The 21,015-nt window shown below is 27.1% G+C and overlaps 2 protein-coding genes across 2 annotated transcripts; one reads left to right on the top strand and one right to left on the bottom strand.

Moving 5' to 3' along the window:
• Positions 1 to 3,641: 3,641 nt before the first annotated feature.
• LOC126671998 (phosphoenolpyruvate carboxylase kinase 2) lies at positions 3,642 to 5,319 on the bottom strand. The gene is made up of 2 exons (XM_050365869.2): positions 4,456 to 5,319; positions 3,642 to 4,088 (listed from the first exon to the last, which is right to left on the bottom strand). Exons 1-2 carry the CDS (start codon positions 5,237 to 5,239, stop codon positions 4,042 to 4,044), a joined length of 831 nt encoding a protein of 276 aa, XP_050221826.1. The 5' UTR covers positions 5,240 to 5,319; the 3' UTR covers positions 3,642 to 4,041.
• Positions 5,320 to 17,349: 12,030 nt separating this feature from the next.
• On the top strand, positions 17,350 to 19,231 carry LOC126674202 (transcription factor MYB14-like). Its single transcript, XM_050368616.2, has 3 exons — positions 17,350 to 17,961; positions 18,233 to 18,362; positions 18,762 to 19,231. Exons 1-3 carry the CDS (start codon positions 17,829 to 17,831, stop codon positions 19,099 to 19,101), a joined length of 603 nt encoding a protein of 200 aa, XP_050224573.1. The 5' UTR covers positions 17,350 to 17,828; the 3' UTR covers positions 19,102 to 19,231.
• The last annotated feature ends 1,784 nt before the right edge of the window (positions 19,232 to 21,015 follow it).

Consider the following 21,015-nt stretch of genomic DNA (forward strand, 5'->3'; position numbering starts at 1 on the left):
TGTTAAACAGAGAATGAAGATAAAATTGATTAAAAATAATTAATATAGCTTAATGTTTGAGGATGTATTGAAAGGGAAAATCTGTTGGTAGATGACAAACCTATCACATGGGTATAGTGCTCTAACTTCCTCAATGGCCAGTAGGCACATGCATTATTTGGATTATTCTCTTTCTTTTCATAGCCGCATGAAACACAGAGATGTCAACCCACGGCTATTGCTAGGTTTTATATATATATATAATTTGAGAAGTTAGAGCGTTTGTGGGAGAAATCAAATCTAATCTTTTAATTTGCTGCTCAATATTTCTATCATATTAAAATAAAATATAGTAAAATCAATTTAAACTACCGTCCTATTAAAGCTGTAAAATAAAACTCCAAAAATATATTGGAATTTTTTAGTCGCTTGAACTAAGCTCTCTAAATATTTATTATTCTATGAATAATGTCAGTGTAATATTTATTTTGAAAGAATCAGTATAGTTAGCACTTAAATATGCAAGTGTTGATTTATTAGTGATATTTTAATAGACATACAATCTAAATTTCTTTAGTCATGGAGAGTAATTTTGGAGTAATGTGAAAGCATTGAAAAAAAGATAAGTTATCAAATGAAAGGCAGATCTGTTATCAAACCTAACAAAGAGCACATGAATGAATTATTCTTCAGCTTAAAGTATATACTTCTTCTACTTGTAATTTTACCAAAATATATACTATTAATATACTATTATACTAAAAGTCAAGCAACAAAATTTCATGGACTGTACTTGGTGCTGCTCTTACACCAACCACTACTATAGTCTACACCAAGATTCCCAAACTTACAAGTTTGATAACTTATCATATACTTTTCACACCTTACATTTTTCTAATACTCTCAACTTTTAATTTCTTTTGTTAAACTGCACAGCTGGCAGCAGGCCCTATTAAATGTTAAACAAGTGCGTACAATAATTGAGGGCAACTTTTTTGAACTTCTATAATTGACAGGTCATGTTAGAAAAACAAAAAAAATTATACAACACAACCGTCCGATCATATCATTCGTATAACACTAATAATGCATAATTATATATATTTAATAATAAAAAAAATTAAATTATAATAAAAAATAATTTTTTATTGTAAATATATATTGATTTGTTGTAAATATGATATGCCACAGCCATATACAAAATAAGCAATCTAAAAAAATCAAGATAATGCGATTAGATATGAAAATATTTGAATTTGTTTTAATTTGAAATGGAAAAAATATTATTTGCTCAAGACTTTTGTCTTTGATTAGAGAATAATACTATTTTTTTTAGAATATGACTTTTAAAATCTAAATTGATGGCAAACTGATATTCTCATATTTAATATTCAATCAATTAAAATATCAATTTAATAAATAAAAATTCCATATTTATAAAAAAAAAGTTAGCTATAAAATTAGTCAAATTTTAATAAATAGATCGTACTCTAACTAGTTCCTAAAAATATATTTATGATTTTCATTGGTTTGATCGCTTTAATAATTTTAAATTTTACATTTTTTTCAACTAAAGAGTTGAACCATGATATTTTATTTTAAAAGAATTAAATTGGATTAATCTCTAATATTTGATCAAAATGGTCGAGTTTATTGGTCTAATTGGGTTTTTCAAACACTAAAAGATAATCTTTCTTTTGTAATTTAAAAAGTGATGTTTTATATCTATTTTAAATGCATTTTTTTAACTTAAATAATTCATTAATGTTTTTCTAAATTAATTTATTTTACTATAAACATAATTTTTTGAAAGAGGGATTTTTTTTGTATTATCAATTAATGCATTAATGACCCTATGGAGACCTTATCTTAGCCTAATGGCCTCCCTAGTCCCCATATTGTGACGGATGTTCATTGCAACAATGAATGCTGATATAACATTATAAGATAAACATAACATTTATAAGGTATATTGTGACATTAAACCACTATCTATCTATATCTATAACAAATATAAAAATGTATTCGCGGGGCGAACACTTCCATTCACGGACAAAAATACCCTTTACATATTTTGACATATTAGAATATTTGTGTTTAACAAATAGAAAGATGGCATTTTTAACCCATAAAGAAAATATATTAAAAATAATTATCGCAATAGCTACCATTATATATTAAATTCCTAATCCTAAAAGGAATTGTGCAACAACTATCATTATGTGTTAAATTTCTAATTCTAATAGAAATAGCACAGATATATCACTATATATAAAATAATATGTCGAGTTTCATTAATATTAAATAATCATATTATAATATTTGTGTTAAAGTTTTGATATTCTTTATATTTATTAGTTATACAATAAAAAATAATATAAATTTGTTTCAATCACATATCATTTTTTAATAACAACAATATCACTAATTAAATATATTGCTTAATTCTAACTTTTTAACATTTTCAATAAAAGAAATTAAAATTTTATAAAATAATTAAACAAAACAAACTAAATACAAGTCTAATAAAATTTAAATAATAATATATTATTAAAAAAATATACAATTATAATATTAGATAACGGGTCATATAGATATTGTTAACGTGCGTAGCACGTGGCCAAAAAAACTAGTATGAGAAAAAAATCTTATATCCTCTTATCATCATGACATGTGTGTTTCACAATGCCTCTAAACTATAGAATGCCCCTTGCTAGGGACATTTTTGGATAGCAAAATCATAAATATAGATATTATTAAATATTTGGGATATATTGTATTTCGAAGTTATGGATGATTTTGTTTCCTCCGGAAGAAATATAATGTAACGGCTCAGTTTCAATTGAATAGAAATTAATACAATTGACAACATACTAGGCTTCTTGCTACCACATTTTCAACATTAACTCAATATATACCAAAGCATATCCTTCATAAAATTTCAATCAAAAAGATGCATATTTATACTCCATAATTTAACTATATGTATTAGGGAAAAAAATTCTTATCATCTTATCATTATGACATGTGTGTTTCTCAATGCCTCTAAAAATGTAATTGTCCATTTTCTTTCAATAAACTAAGAATAAGATAATTCTAAATCAAAAAGACTAATTTTTATATTAAAATATAGTTCTAATCGCACAGAGTGAATGTTTAGTTAAGCTATTTTAAAATCCAACAAGACTTGTTTAATCACCAACAATTAAGCTAAATGAAAAGAGTACTAGATTAAGTTAGAATTCTCTATTCCACTGAGCTGAATAAATTTATCTTAATTAATCCCACCTTTTAAGCCGAGAAATGGGGAAAAGAATTTAAAAAGAAAAATATACTAGAAAGCATATTCCATATAGTTAGTTAGTCTATATGCAAACTCACTGATCAAGCTTTAGTTAGGATTCTTCTACACGTTCAATCTTTTGACTTGTAATGAGTTAGCATATTAGGTACCACATGGTTTGCACATTAAAACAATATATACCAACGCATATTCTCATCAAAATTTAAATTTAAAAAGATTCATATTCTTTAATTTTAATATAACAAGTAGAAGCACAACAACAATATGCTAGATTGTGTATTCAATTTTTTCCGATTGTATAAAAACAACTTTAATATAACAAGATATTAAAACATCAATATAACTTTAACATAAAAAATATTAAAACATTAAATATATTATTAACTACTAATAACATCTTTAGCTTTCTCACTTCCTTTAGTCCAAAAAAAACAGGCCAAAGTAAAGGCGGGGAAAGACAGGATTCTCAACCCTTTTCCTTTTATCTATTTACCCTCTCTCTAGATTCTCTCCGACACCAAAAATAAAAAAACAAAAATAAAAACCAGCAAAATTACAAAATTAGGCTCGGTTTTTTGGGTACTAGAGCCACTCCCATGTGACCATTTTTGTCCTTTACTCGCCATGTGGGACATTAGATCTTTATGAGCTCTTCGTGATAGGTTATAGTCGTACTAACGTATGTACACAGTAGATAAGTTATTGCGCTTCAGTTGGGGTGTCAGAAACTGTAATTTTGGGATTTCACTGAGGGCAAATTAGTCCATCGAAATTGTCTCTCCTCCGTTCACTATCCATGGATGCCCTGTAATTCAACCCAAAACAGAGTTAGCATTCTTGAAATTAACCAACTAATTAAGAACAATTTAATTAAGATTTCTTGAAATCAAGAATCCAAACAATCTTGAAATCAAGAAATTCATCAATGCTAAACTAGGTACACAGACATTTGTCTGATACGTTTCGAAATGGAAAACACGACACTATGTTAAATTATCAACACATTTTCGAAACGGAAAATACAATGTTATTTTAAAATATTTTAACAAGTTTTCGAAATAGAAAACTGAATGAAATGTCTGTGCCGCCTAGCTACTGAACAATCTTGAAATCAAGAAAATAAATCATCAAACAGAGCAATTTTCTTGATAAATAAACAATTAAAAACTTACTTAGGGCTTGTTCAGCTGAGAATCGCCGGGAAACGTCTTTACAGATCATCTTTCTCAACAGATCTTTAGCCTCAGGCGAGACATTTCTAAAAATCCGCGGCGGAAACCTAAGATTACCTCGAATAACCGCCTCAAAAATCTCCTCAACAGTCTCGCCATAAAACGGAGGAAATCCAGCCAACATAACATACAAAACGACACCAGCACTCCAAACATCCACTTTCTCATTATAATCCCTCCCTAAAACGACCTCCGGCGCCGCGTAATATGGCGTTCCAACAACTCCACTCATCGTACTATCCTCCCCGATCCAATCCGCCGAGCCGAAATCCGCCAGTTTAACTCTATTCCTCGAATCAAACAGAATATTGTCCGGCTTAATATCACGGTGAACAACATTTAATCTATGACAATGAGCAATCGCCGTTAACAGTTCTTTCATAACCGTCGCCGATTTCGCCTCGCTTAATCCGCCGTTACTCTTAACTACCTTATCATACAGAGTAAACTGCTCACACAGCTCCATAATTAGGGTTAGCGAGTCCTCCGTGTCGTACAGATCGTGGATCTGAACAATGTTCGGATGCGGTGATAACAGGTACATAATTTTGGTCTCATTGAGTAAGCATTCACGGTCAGTTGGATCTGTGAGCAGAGTTTTATCGATGATTTTGCAGGCGAAGGATGAGTCGGTGGCCGGAGAGAAACACCGTGAGATGGTGCCGAATCTTCCACGGCCGATCTCCTCGCAAAGCTGGTAATTGTTCTTCAATGTTGCGCACATTTTTGTGTTTGGTTTTGAGTTTGTTTGGTTTTTTGAGTAGAGTTTTGTTGGAGTGAGTTGGTTAGTTTGGTAGGATTTATAGAGGAGGAAGAAGCATAATTTGAATAGTGTTGGGGAATATTCGGTTTGGTTTATGTGCTGGCTTATTAACCGAGTAAACGGAATCAAACAAAACCAAATAAACCGTGTAAGGATTCATCACGTTTTTCTTTTAACCGACTTTTGAAATTAGTGAAAGAAAATTTGTTGATATTTCTTTTCTTAGAATTTGTACTTTTTTTTGGAAAATATAATTTATACTTATTACGTCATAAAATATTGTACAATTATCATATTTTGTCATTTCTTACAATTTTGCTTTTGATAATTTGGAGACGAAGATTTTTGAGGTTGGTAGAAAAATAATGTTAGCGTGAAATGTTTATTTTTTTTATCAGAACATCAAAAAAAATACAGACTTTTTAAAATATATTTTTCTTGTATTTGTTTCGATTATTTTTTGATAAAATTATTCGATTATCAAAAAACATATTATGTCAAGAAATATTTTAATAGAATGTTGTCGAGCGCTTATAACATATTAATATTTTCACAAATTTTTTAAAAATATAATTAATATTTTATTTTTTTATAATTTTTTTTATTTTATTCTTGTTAAATTACTACAAATTCACTTCCATACAATAATGTCAATAAATATTAAACTTTAACTAATAGTACAAAAATTGATTTATTAAAAATGTAAATTATGATTGTAATAGGGCGGAAATACTAATATTTTTTGTTTTTTAAAAATTTAATTTATTTAATATTATCCTAAATATGTATGGGATGGTGCTATTTCCAAAGTAAGATTTAATAAAGACAGAGCAAATCTTTTTGTTATGACAAAATCACCCTTATTTATGATGAATTCATATCTCTTTTATTTACAAAAAAAGGATAATTTTGTAAAAATATGAAAATTTGCTCTGTCTCTATCAATTTTTGCTCTGGAAATAGAGTCACCCATATGTATGGGAAGAGCGAAAATCAGATGATAAATTAATAATAATACATAAGATTTTAAAGTTATCAATTTAATATAGAGAACAATTATTTGAAGAGTGAAACGGAAATAGTTTACAGATTTGATTTTGGTTTCTTTGCTGTACAACATTGAGGAAAAAATGATAAACAACTTTTCATTATTTTGTCTTCTTCAAACTTTTAAATTTGCTGTTGAAGTTATTATTAATTCCACAGATGAATATTATATTAATAATACCCATTTAAGTGTAAAATAATAGGTAACTTAAATCTTGAATTTAAAATACATTTTACATCCTTAAGAATCAAAGAATAAAAAATTAACTAAAGTTAGTTAATTTTATTTATCCATTAATTTTTATAGTATACGTTTTAAACTTTATCCATCAGGATCCGATTTTTTTTTTCAAAAATGGAATAGAAGGAGTACCGAAAACGTATAAAAATTCCAAAAAGATAATCATATAAATCTTTAATAATTATCTTATCCCTTTTTTTAGCTAAGTTTGTAAAAAGCTATGCCCCAATAGACTGTCACCGCACTTACACAGTACAGTGAAGTACCACTCATATTTCGCCATGATACTTCAAAAAAGATGATAATGTTACTAATTATATCACTTCTATCCTAATCACTTTATCTTTTTATAATTGTTATTGTGGTTATTTTGATAAACAAAAAATCACACTTTTTGCGGTTTTTTATGTTTACCCAACTTTGCCCCTCCATCCCAATTTTTACATTCTAAAAAGTAAAATTTGATTATTAAATTTTTTGCTAATTATATTTTTCGAGAAATTAACTTCCTAAAATTATATTTTTTGGAAAGTTAACCTTCCAAAAATTATACTTTCCAAAAGTTAATGTTTCGAAAGTTTGATATAAATTACCTGAATCTCAAACATCTAATTGTTGAATTAATTTTTTCACAGCCCCTCTCTCCCTCTCAAACCCTAAACTCCTTGCAGCCGCATTTCACACCTTGCAGGGGAGATGGTTTTTTGGCCTTTTTTGGCCAAAAATCATCTCCCCACCCTTCAATTTCTTCTATTTTAAATAAATAAATGGCTTGTTTACCTTAAATCTTTAGTTTGTTGGTCTTTTCACATGTTATTGTGAAAAAATTAATTTTTAAGTTCTTAGTTTATCTACCCTAAATGGGTTTTCGTTAGTCTTTTTCTTTTATGGTTTCCGGCTTCGGCGGCTTCCGGCGGCTCTGATAGCTCCAGTCTCTCCAGCGGCTCCGACGTTATTTTCATGTTTCCGGCGTGTCTCCGGCGTTTCTAGACGTGTTTCCGGCGTTTCTAGACGTGTTTCCGGCGTTTCTAGACGTGTTTCCGGCGTCTCCGTTTGGAAGATTTGTTTTACAGATTCTAATGTTTGCAATTAATTTTAGTTTTTAGATGTTTGGATCTATGGCTTTAATTGTTATAATCATTTAAATTTGTAGTATTATACTCATTTGACTAGATCTATTATTAGATTTAGTGTTTGATGAGTTGATTGGGTGGCTCTTAGTAGCCGAAAAACCCTTAGAATGTTACTGTAATATCTAGCACAATTGATGTGGCTAGATTCGAGACTTTTATAGTCGAATTATCAATGAAGATATTAATTTTTCCGGCAAAAAAAAAATTGTTGAATTAATTGGAATTTTTACCTTTATAAATTTTAATTGTTTTATTTTTAATATATTTTAAAAAACATTGGCTTGCTGACTTCAAAGAGATTGAAAAACAGCAACACAAACCAACAAAAAGATGAGGAATCATTTAAAATGGGATGATTGTAGTTCCATTATTATTGTCTCCATTTACAAGATAATCTAATGACAAATTGGCAATCAATCAAAATCAAACACTTATCTATTTGTATGCATCACGTCTTATATACCTTAAATATTACTTTCTCAATTTAAATTTGTGATCACTTCTAAATAATCAGGACTCTTTTACTTTTACAATCTAAGGGGCCGTTTGGTTCAAAGTTGGGAATGATAATCGGAATGGGAATGGGAATGAGAAGGAATAGGAATGAGAATGATTGTTTTTATTTTTTGTTTGGTTCAAAATTAGTGTAGGAATGGGAATGGATAAAGTTTAATAAAAAAATTATTTATTATTTATTAAAAAAAAATTTAAATATTTTTTATATAAAAAAATAAAAATATTTTAAAAAAAATAAAAAAATATTTTAAAAAAATTAAAAAAAATATTTTAAAAAAATAAAAAAATATTTTCGAAAAAATAAAAAAAATTATTTTCGAATTAAAAAATTAAAAATTATTTTTATAAAATAAAAGTTATTTTTTAAAAAAATAAAAAATTATTTTTAAAAAAATTTTAAAAATTATTATTTTTTAAATAAAAATTATTTAAAAATTATTTTAAAAAAAATATTAAAAACGTTTTTTTTTTTATTATTTTAAGTATATTTTTTTTAATATAAATATTTTAAAATAGTTTTTTTAATAATTATATATTTATTATTTATTATTAAAATATTTGTAAAATTTTGATTCCCATTCCCAAAAGTTCATTCCCATGGGGTAAGGGGGGAATGGGTGATTCCCATTAAGGGGGTAATCACATTCCCATTCCCTAGTACAATTTGACAAAACAAACATAATAATGGGAATCATTCCCATACCCATTCCCATTCCCCTCTTTTTATGGCGAACCAAACAGCCCCTAAAAGGTATTTAAATTTATCTCTTGTTATAATAAATGAGTTTACACAAAATAAGATAGTAAACCTTATAATGTAGAGACACCTTAATAGTATTTTATAATTTATGTTTTCAAATTTAATTTTTTATTAAATTAAAATGGAAGGAGTGACTAATTTTAGATTATATCATTTAACTATCATGTACTTTTGACTTTTGATAAAAGAATTATATTTATTTTTTAAATAATATATAAATATAAAAGATGTTTATGCTTTTAATTAGAAAATGAAATAATATATGTCGAAATTAATTATACATTTTTTAGAAAATAAAAATAAAAAAACAATTTATATCTAAATTTTATGAGAAGTAAATTTTCAGAAAATATACTTTCCAGAAAGTAAAATGTTCGAAAAGTATTTTAGGACGAACCAAGTAAGATCTACAATCACTAATAAATTATAAATCAAATGATATAAGTGTCAAACAACAACTGTTAGACCATATATTTAATTTTTTTTTTTAAAACGCTTTTTTCTGTTCGATTATATAAAAAAAAGTGAGGCCTATAATTAGGTTGCATTGCGAAATGGCATCTTTAGTATTTCAAATTAAAAAAAAAGTTCCTAAAGTGGCGCACTTGATGCTTTGCCATTAAATCGGCTTCTTTGTCTCCACCAAAGATGACCGGTTAGGTTGTTGTTAAATGAATTGGTAGTGTAAAGTTACTTTACAACCTTAGAAACAGTTGATTTTGATGAGAATAATCCTTAGCGCTTAGTATTCTTATGAGAAAAAAAGTTGGTTTGAAGGTACATAGCAAGGACATATCATGTGGGTCATTGACATATGATCATAGTATGAACTTGGTCTCATTTTTTACAGAATACATCAGGGTTAATTTAATCAAAATAGCAATTTTCAAAAAATAAATAAATTACAATGCTTCAAATAATTATTCAAATTTTTTCGGGATTGGAAAATCAAATCAGAAAATGTATTTAATGGGTTCAAGAATTTAGATTTTAATTTTAATTTTTACAGTTAATGGGTTAAGTTTAAAAATTGGAGTTTTAAAAACCACGATTAACCGATTTACCGATATATATATTAATTAACATACTTTTTCAAACATATAAATATACATGAAAAATATTTTATTTAGAAAAATATGTATATATAAAAAACAATGTTTTAAAAGAATTTTTTTAAATAAATATACATATAATAAAAATAAGAATATATAACTTTATAAATAGTGGACAATTTCACAAAAAATAATTTATCTTTATCAAAAAATGGAATAGAATGATATTTTCTTATTGCGCTATACCTAAAATTTAATTATTTTAAAACGCATCTTTTTATGGTTATATAATTAAAAAATAAAAAATAGAAATTCAAATTGTTCTAAATGACTAACCAGTTAAATGATTAATAATTTTTTTGTAAAATTTAATTTTTTAATTTTAGAAACCATAAGATCGTGAACCGATTTATAGATAATATTCATGGACCGATTAATCTATATCCATTCATATAAGAAAGAGAGCATTTGTATGAAAATTGAAAACCCTGAGCAGAATATTGCTGTTTTAGTATCATATACATTGTGATTCAATTTCATATTATTTGGTTGGACTACTCTCGTTATAATAATAACAAATTCAGACAAAAGATAAGAATAAAATCGACAATCACAACAAGAATAAAGTATGTAACTATGTAACTATGTTTAATAGTTGTTAATTTAATACTGTTTAACCAGTTCTTATTTAGTTTAATCATGCTGCAACAGGTGTACATTGGAGCAACTAACAACAGCATGCACTTCGCAACAAACAACTGATTTTAGTGGCTCTGATTGCTTATAAATTAATCATTATATCTCATAAAATCAGCCACCTTGCATTGGAAGTGGGGTCAAATATACTCTCTTAATTTTATATTCACTGAAATTCAACTTTATTCTAATTCATAAAATTTATCCAAAAAAATTCATATTTTTTAGAAATATATATCATTTTAATTGAAATTTTAATATATAATCTTTAAAAAAATTATTATTATTATTATTTCACTTTAAAAATTAATTAAAAAATATAAATTACTTGATATAATATATGAAAATAAAACTATACTCCCCCGTCACAATACAGTTGTCCATTTTGAGAAAATCTTTTATCTAAAAATTCTTGTCCACTTTCAAAAAGTAACTAATTTTTACACTCAATTTTTTATATTATTCCTATTTAAAATCTACTAATGAATAAATTGCAAGTGAAACTTATATTAAATAGGGGTATGACAAGAAAAGTAAAGAAAATTTTACAAAATTTATAAACAATAATTGCTTTTTTGAATTGTGTGATAAATACGAAGTAGATAATAATTCTATTGGGACGGAGAGAGTAATATTTAATTACTAAATAAAACTTATACTCCCTCCGTCCCAATAGAGTTGTCCACTTTGAGAAATTTTTTTGTCCCAAAACTCTTGTCCACTTTGAAAAAGTAGCTAACTTTTACACTCAATTTTCTTATATTACCCCTATTTAAAATCCACTAATGAGTAAATTAAAAGTAAATTGCAAGTGGACTCTATATTAAATAGGGGTATGACAAGAAAAGTAATGAAAATTTTACAAAATCCATAAACAATAAGTGTTTTTCTTAAACTGTGTGATAAAGGCAAAGTGGACAACTCTATTGGGACGGAGGGAGTATAATATATACAGGTTATCATACCCATTAGATTAGGACAGAGTAATAAGTATATATTCAGAATAAAAAAACAGTTTTTTGTTTCAATCGTGAAAGCCTGTTCTAAAATGTCACTCTCATTATAACAAAATTTTATAAAGGTTAATCATAATTTTATATGTAGGTCTTAATTTATAAAAATGCAGCAGCTATTACATTTTAGTATTATTTCTGCTAATAAAATCATGTATTGTGCAGGTGATAAAGACCCGAAAGCATACATTTTCCTGTAACTGAGCATGATTAGTGACATTAATAATTAAATACATTATAAATACTTAATTTATCTGGCTATATACAAATACACCTACAGTGTGGGAGATTCTCAAAAGAGTCAATATTATATTATTTGTATTGATATTAATTTTTTGGTAGGTCCTTCACATAATATTTTTATAAAAATACATAATTTCTTAGGTTACGTATGTATACATGCGCCATCTATTAAACTATATGGTAAAAAGAATTGCTGATTACTCCACCATTTAGTGCTTGTCGCAATGTAATGCATAATGTATGAGTGATAAATTAATAGCACATCATTAATTTTATTGGAGCAAGAGGAATTTAATTATTTATTGATTATTCATCTAATAATTTTAAATTAGTTGGTAATTTCATAAGATGTCCTGAACGGATTTCAATTATAAAACGACACTTTTAAATCTTCTGCGTTCAGATTAATCTCCATTCGAGCCGGATAGATCTCTTTTGGGAGGGAAAGCTCTGATCCCAACTTTTAAACAATTACATATATAAGTACGGTTCTAACACATGACTTCACGTAATTAAGTTAAGAGAACGCCTTACCAACTCACATGCGTTTTGAGATTATTATTTATCTAATAATAATATATTTTTTTGATGAATTTATCTAATAATAATATATTATGAGTAATACTATTTATTTTATAAATAATAAAGTCACGCAACATGGCTGTCAAATCGGATTGAGAAATTGAATCTTGTAGAGCAACATGAATAGTCGCACATTAGCATCACTGGGGCATGGTGTGGGCTTATACATGACATTTTTCAGGTGTGCAAATCACCTTTTTCATTTGTTTTTAGTGGTAGTGCCTTTACTTGCTGTCAATCTGTGTATTTTTTTAAAGAAAAAATATACAGTACAACATTTCTTATAAGGTGGAACTTGAGGGAACATAAACAGTGACGAAGTAAGACTATAAATATAGAACATTACTTTGTCATTTTTTAAATAAATTAAACAATTTTTTAATTGCATTTCTTATAGAACATTTCTTATAAACAATTTATGTTCCATATTCTATAATTAATTGTACTTGAGGGAACATAAACAGTGATAAAGTAAGACTATAATCTAATCTAAGACAAATCATATTTTAATTAAAAAAATAACTTTTATTAAATAGACTTTTAAAAGTTCGACAACCTTCACTCTTCCGGCCACCGTCACCACCTCTACTGACTAGCGCTCTTTCATTGACGGAACCACCACTGACGGACACTTGTGCAAAACCGCCTGTGATCATCGGCCATCATTGGCCTAAAACTAAACCCAAAATGTTCTTTTATAAAATGCTAACTTTCTTAAAACCTTTTCATAAAATGCCAACTACCTCAAAAAGGCAATACATGTAAAAAATTGACAAGTTAGCATTTGGAAAAAGAAAGCTCATAAATAGAATTATTGTATAATTTTCTCTAAAAACAATCCGATAATAAAAGACGAGCTTTCATTCTATTCTTTAACTTGATTTTGTATGTTTTCTTTTCTCCTGAAACGGGCTTTATCCATTTTCATCTCTCTGAGAGCCCATGTATCTTATTCAGTAAATTACCCTACAAAGCCCAATATGGCTTCATAACGAATCGTGGTAGTCAATAGCTCATGAAGCCCATTATTGATTTCCTACGTCATTATTTTTTTTATTACTACAAAAAAGAAAATTTGAACTTAGAAATTTACTTAAATTTTAAACTATAATGTTTTTATATTAAAAACATATCTTATGAGGCAATACAATTTTTACTGATAGTGAAATGTTAAAATAAAATGTGAAAGATAAATTGTGAACTGTAATATTGTTTTATGAATGGCACTAAAAATGATTTCTCATAAAACTAATTAGTAATTTTTTTTTATAATTAGTAAACTAAATTTTCTCTCAATTATTTAATATAAAATTTATTTATATTTTAGTCATTTTCATTCAAGCGTAATTGAAAATGGAGCAGTTACATATTTAATATAGATGAGCAACTCAACCATCCTCAATTTTTTCTTGAATTTCCTTTTTAGTGTCTGAAATTATTAATGCGTATAGTCTATTTTGTTAGTTTAATTTTAATTCTGCAATACAATTTCATGATCATCTTGATGTCATATGAATTCTTTATGAAATTTAAAAGTAAAATATTTGAAATCCATCTTATACAGAACTAATTAACTCATACTGAATAGTAGTATAAACTTTCACTTATAATTTGTTTAATAAATTTATTTATATCTGGTACATCTTTAAATAAAAATTATGCCTCTATTGTTGAATGTATCAAATATTGGTTTAGATTGTGGTTCCCTCACCGTCCAGACCCGTCCGTCTTGGGCCAGGCTTAGACACTAACTTTTATTTTAAGTTCGAGCCCGGAAAAGCCGGTTACATTATGTGTGGGCTTAAACACTAGCTTTAGTCAATGATTTGCATCAATTGAGAAGGAGTAAAAAAGATTTTGTCCTTTGTGTTTTTATATTCTGGAACATTTAGAGAGCGCAAAATGAGATAGTATTTCATCAAATTCATTGGCCAACTGATAATTACGAAAGTAAATGAACAAATATAATAGTATATGGCTGCAAAACAAGAAAAATCTACACTTGAGGACAAGCGAACTATCGAGCAATAAATATGGATTCCTGCATAAGATCTATTAGTTTTGTTGTTCGTGATTATACATGTGCAATTATCTTGAATGAGGTTCGATGATCTCTTGGCATAGTGGTGCCAATTGTAATAGAGATTTTGGTGCATCGGACATTAATTGAAAAATTGTTATTGATAGATCATCAGAAATTAATCTTTGAAGGGAATTATCAGATTTTAATTAATGCAATAAATTCTTCCTCTAGCGAAAATAGAGATGTCAGAGTGATCTTAAAAGATATTTATAACTTAGTTTTTAAATTTTTAAAAATTTGGTTTCATTTTGTATCTCGCACTTATAATTAGTTGACCCATTTGATGACTTAAAATCCCTTATCGATGACCGCTTTAGCAGATCTTATTATTTTATTTTGGAATGACTCACTCGTACTTGTTGAGGAATCATTCATATTCATCATTGTATTGAGGCTTAATTTCTTAAAAAATCTTCACCTTGCATTTTATTTTCGTTTATACCCTGATCTTGTAAAAACACCATTTGTACCCAATTTTGAGATTTTATGTTTCATCTCTACCCAAAAACATTAAATTGTACTCTTTTCATTTGAAAAAAAAGTTTAAAATAATCCTTCATTTTTAACTTATATACTAATTAGATATTAATGTTATTAATAGTACAAAAATACCATCTTCTTCAAAAAATTAAAAATAATAATAATTTTTTAAAAAAATATTTCCGCATTTTTTTTAATTTTTTTTAAAAATATTTCAGACAAAAAAATCAAAAATAATAATACATTTTTTAATTTTTTTTATTTTATAAAATTAAAAAAATTAATTAATTATTTGGATGTATTTGATTATTCATCATTGTATTGACCATATTGATATGATGAAGATTAAAATTTGCTAAAAAAAAGTCCGGCTTGAACCCGTGTAGTGTATATTGAGTGCAAGAGCTGAGTTTGAGTAATAAATATGAAGTTCGGGCCGGATTTAAACTTATATAAAAAAATTACAAAATTTAGCAGACCCTAATCCGGCTCATGAACAAGTCTAATCATAACCAACTTGAAGAACCGGTTTTGCCAGAAGGTTTACTTCATCAGCCAGTTCTACAATTGTCTTTAGCCAAAAATCTGGTTGGAGAACCGATTAGCGTGAGGCATTAATTTGATATTTTAACATTATGTTTTCTTTTTATTATTGAAATTAGAACTCTAATTCAATATATATCTAGATCAGTGTCTAAAATGTATTTTAAAAGTTTTAGTTAAATATATAAAATAAATTATTGTTTTACCTGTAAATTAGGTAGGTTATATTGATTGAACTCCACAAATTTGTATATGGTTATTTGTTTAAGGAAAAGTCTTGAAATATGTCTTGAAATTCACCGAACGTTATTGTCTTTTTCGTTCAAATGAATTTCACAATTTTTTTATGGAATTCAATTAAATTTTACAAGATATATGTTTGATTTAAATGAATTTTCACAATTTAAATTTGCATTTACACTCGAAATACAATATTCACTTTATTTCAATTCATATAAAATTAATTTCATATTTAAATATCGAAAAACCAAATATAAAAGTTTATTTTTAAATGATTTTTCAATAAAATTTATTTAAAATTGAAATAAAATGAAATGAATTTTTCACTATAATTAATCCAAAGAGACCCTAAAGCCAACTTTTCTAACCAAATCTAATGTCGGTAAAGGATGTAGATTTTCCCCTAGAAATATTTGCCTCACCCACTAAATATTGCTGTAGCTTTAGAATTTAAAGGACCACTTTAATAAGCCAAAATATATAGATCTTGTTGAATTTTCTTAAAGCAAGTCAATGATTATACTAAAATTCTTTGAACCAACTCTATGTTATCATTTTTTTATCAAAATAAAAATTGAAAATATATATAATTTACACCTTCGTTTGCTTGCCTGAAATACTGACGCAAAAAGTCACATTACGGTTTGGAGTCTCCTCTAGCTAGCTTTTAATAGCAAAATGGTGAGGTTAAATATCTTTGTTTTTGCAATTTATTTTAAATTAGTAGAAATTCTTAATTATATGACCATTATAAATACTTATACGTTTACATTTATATATATTTTGACATGGTTGAGTTGAACATCCAATCATATATATTTGAATTAGAAAAAATTATTGCTCGCAACCGTTGCACCGTGTCATTCGTGCAACAAACCAATGATGCGTTAGTCATGTGAAAAATTAATAATAAAAAAATTAAATAATAATTATCTATCGCAAATGCTCATTAACTTTTTTATAAATATAACATGGCATAACCAATATGCATGACATAAATATTCTCGAATTAGAGTTAAACCGTACTTTATATGTTGAGATTTTTTATGTAAATCAGGTCCAATTAAATGTTTAGTTATAAAAACGTCACATTTTTTTAATTTTTTATTTGATTATTCTTGGACACGGTCTAGATAAAATATGGAAGTGCAAATATGATTAAATGTTCAATTCAACAATATGATCAAATGTAGTTCATACAAAATTCATCAAAAAGAAAATGTACAAAAATCTACAAAAATTTCTCTAAATATAACGTGCACGCATACATGCATATTGAGAGGGAGTTTTTCATAAAACTCTATTAATTAATCATATGTATATGTAGATAGAGAAAGTTCGTTCTGTATCAATGAGAATGGAGAGGGGGTCGGGATTATAGTTCCTCGCTATGGAGATCACCATCGATGTATATAAATATATTATTGTTAATTTTTATATATAATTTAATTTTGATTTACATTAATTAATTAAATTATAAATATATAATATCATACATAACTATATAATGATTGAAAGATAAAAATATCATAAATATGCATGTTAGTTTAGTGTTTAGTCTTAGGTTTTGCAAATTTAGAAAATTAAAAATGTATATTTTTCGTGTTTTAAAATAAAAACGGGGTGAAAATGATTTTCCCGTCTCCTTTCCGCCCGCCCCAGTGCCATATGTGTGTGTATCGATTTGCTGTTTTTTTATCAAAAGATGTAAATTTCTTTAAAAACAGGATCGACTACGAGTTTCTCTTTGCATTAATATATATAAAGGCCTCATGCCTCGCATACTATTTTTGACTATGTACATACTTTAAAATCAACCAAAAAAGGTGGGATGGAAAATGATCAACTATGGATCATTAGTGTATAGTATTTATATAAAAAAAAAAAACAAAGAAGATTAGGGTTTACAGAGAGAGAAAAAATGGAGAGAATAGGTTGCTGTGAAAAAATGGGGTTGAAGAAAGGAGCATGGACTCCTCAGGAAGATCAAATCTTGATTTCTTATATTCAATCTTATGGACATAGTAATTGGCGAGCACTTCCTAAGCAAGCAGGTATAATTTCATGCATTTTAGTTCATAATTTTACGGTTACTGAACTATACGCTATGTTTGTTTATTACATTTTGATAACCGAACTTCTATTTTCCAATAACGGAAGTTAACCAATCAATTCCTGGTAAATCTTTTATCTATGTGACCGACAAATTATCTACATGGTAAAGTTGGATACCCAACAACTTCATGTTTCGGTAATTATTTTATGAAAAATGTATAGTTAAATAAATGTTAAAATATTTAAACTTTGTGATTGTTGTTCGTTTAGGTTTATTAAGGTGTGGAAAGAGTTGTAGGCTTAGGTGGATAAATTACTTGAGGCCAGATATTAAACGAGGAAACTTCAGCTGTGAAGAAGAAGAAACTATCATTCAATTGCATCAGATACTTGGAAATAGGTATTTATATCTACTACTTTAATTTGCTATATATACAAATTTTATGGGTAATTTTCATTGACGGTCCTTTAACTTCCGTTTCTTTTTCACCATAGTCATTAAACTTTAGTTCGTAACTATATTTTCCTTCGAATTATATTATAGTATGATCTTATAAATTATTGTTTATGATGTTACTTTGGCTGGTTCCATCAATATTTAATGGGATGTCGAAAATAAGGATTAAATACTTAATAGATTATCAGACTATTAATTTATTTTAAAAAGAATACCGAACATTGATTTATTTCTAAAAATTTATTAAATTATCAATTTATTTTAAAAAAGATACTAAACATTGACTTCTTTCTAAAGTTTTAATTTATTTTATTTCGGATGTTTGGTTGATCCACATGACAGATGGTCAGCAATAGCAGCAAAATTGCCGGGAAGAACAGACAATGAAATAAAAAATTATTGGCATACACACATTAAGAAAAAACTTAATCAGAATTTTTCTGCCTCAAAAAGTATAATAAACAATAATGTAATATTATTATCACAAAATTTGTGTACCCATATACCAAAGGATCACAACGCACCACTTTTTGAACAAGAGCCGTCCCAAGAATTAATGTTGAGCTCAACTACAGCAATGGAAGCAGGACCATTCACGGGTTTTAGTGATGTAAACGACATGGCGTTTTGGTATGACCTCTTCACTAAGGCTGGAAACTCTAGAGAAATGCATGGAGATTGAAAGTTGGGGAAATTAATTTCTCTTTTTTTTGTAATTATATTTTGTTTTTGACAAAATGTGTTTTTTAATAGTAGTGCTTTTATCATTTTGTTAAATATATTTTTAAAATTTGAATATTTTTGTTCTTTAATTTTTGGATTGTCAATTTTGAAAATTAAAACAAGTATATTTAACTCTGAATTTAACTTATTTTCAGATAATTCTTCCTAAACATGAATAAATGATTAGTTGTGTAATATTATCATTAATTGAATCAAAAATTTATTTAAAAAAATCAAAAAAGGTATTTGAGATTTGGATATAATCATTTTTTAAAAGAAAAATTGATGACCAAAATGTTCAATTTATTTTTTAAAAATATATTTGACAAAGTAGTCAAAATTATGAATATAAAAAATTATTTTATTTTTCAATGTTTCGCTCTCTAAATAACCTGATAAAAATAATATGTAGCACAAACATGGAAATAGAAAATACATGCACAACGAAACAATGTTATTTTAAGATTTTTTATTTTTAAAATGATTTTTTTTGTCCGAAACGTCAATTTTTTTTAATATATTTCCAGTGAAAAATATTGAGGAACGAGATGTTTGTGCCCCAAAATTAACATGAATACAATATATAATGACAATCTCTTTTACGAAATCTTACCTAGGGTACTGCGCTTAAATGTTATTATGAACTCGTGTATATTTATTAAAGGCCTAATTACTTAAAAAAATTCCAACTTGTAACATTTTTTCGTTTATACACTCACGTAGAAAAAAGTTCATTTGTACCCTTTTTGATTTTTCGTTTTCATCTCTACCCTAATTTTCGGTATAAAGATTATTAGCAATGCACGTGAAATTTCTTTAATTCAATCTCACTATATTGAATTTTTTTTTTAAGAATAAAATTACTTTGACTGTAAACTTGCATGTACACCATATGATTTAAGTGTAAAACTTTTTAAGAACACCGGTGATAGTGTACGACAGTCTGCATAGTGATAGTGTACGACAGTCTGCATATGACATCTACAGGCAAATCATGCGTACCATTCTCAAAACGTGAGTCTATTATAGAATTCCCGCTAGCAGTTATTCCTTAATGAATGCTATAAATACCTTCATTACAACACTAGACATAGATTAATATTTTACACTCTTAAATACATACCTTTACTTTTAATTTCTTGCAGTAATGTGTAGACTTTACCATCATAGTAGTTTTCGGGCTAATCCAGTCTAGTTCCTTCTGACATTGTTGCCTGTGTATATGCCCGGTTAACTAACTGTCCATTTTGATAGTTATGTTATTCTAACTACAATTACAATATTTCAAACGTTAAAATACTATGAATACTTTCGTTGAGGTTTTATTTTTTTGAATCACTTCGCCTTTTTAAAAATAATATTTATGAGCACTCTATTAAATTTAATGGATAATTATCAAAAAAATATTAATTTGACGGGTTGATTTTTTTTTTGTCAAAGGCTAAAATTTTCATTAATAATAACGAAAATTACATAGATGAACGGTTTTTCAACAAATTGAAAAAACCGTTCTAAGACAATGATGAGTGCTGTAAATACAGTCATCGATAAGGGCTTTTCAAACCACCAAATGGGTCACCCAATATATTTATGGTTCAAATATTGAAATACGATCTTCAACCCGCTGTATCCTTGAAACTTCAAGCTCTTCAAGTCCCGTCTTCAATCATGAAACCAAAAATTAGATCGAACAAAAAACCAAACACAACATCAAAGCACATCTCCCAAAATCTTAGATCTACAAGAACATGGATCTAAAGTTTTGAAAAAAGCTATAGAATTTTGAGCGATCTAAAACTTCGGATCAAAAAGTTGCGAAAGAACTTAAAAATTTATTCAACCAACTAAATTCATACAAACAAACACCTTAAAT

This window comes from Mercurialis annua, linkage group LG3 (genome assembly GCF_937616625.2).
Source record: "Mercurialis annua linkage group LG3, ddMerAnnu1.2, whole genome shotgun sequence".
In the NCBI taxonomy this organism is placed as follows: Eukaryota; Viridiplantae; Streptophyta; class Magnoliopsida; order Malpighiales; family Euphorbiaceae; genus Mercurialis; species Mercurialis annua.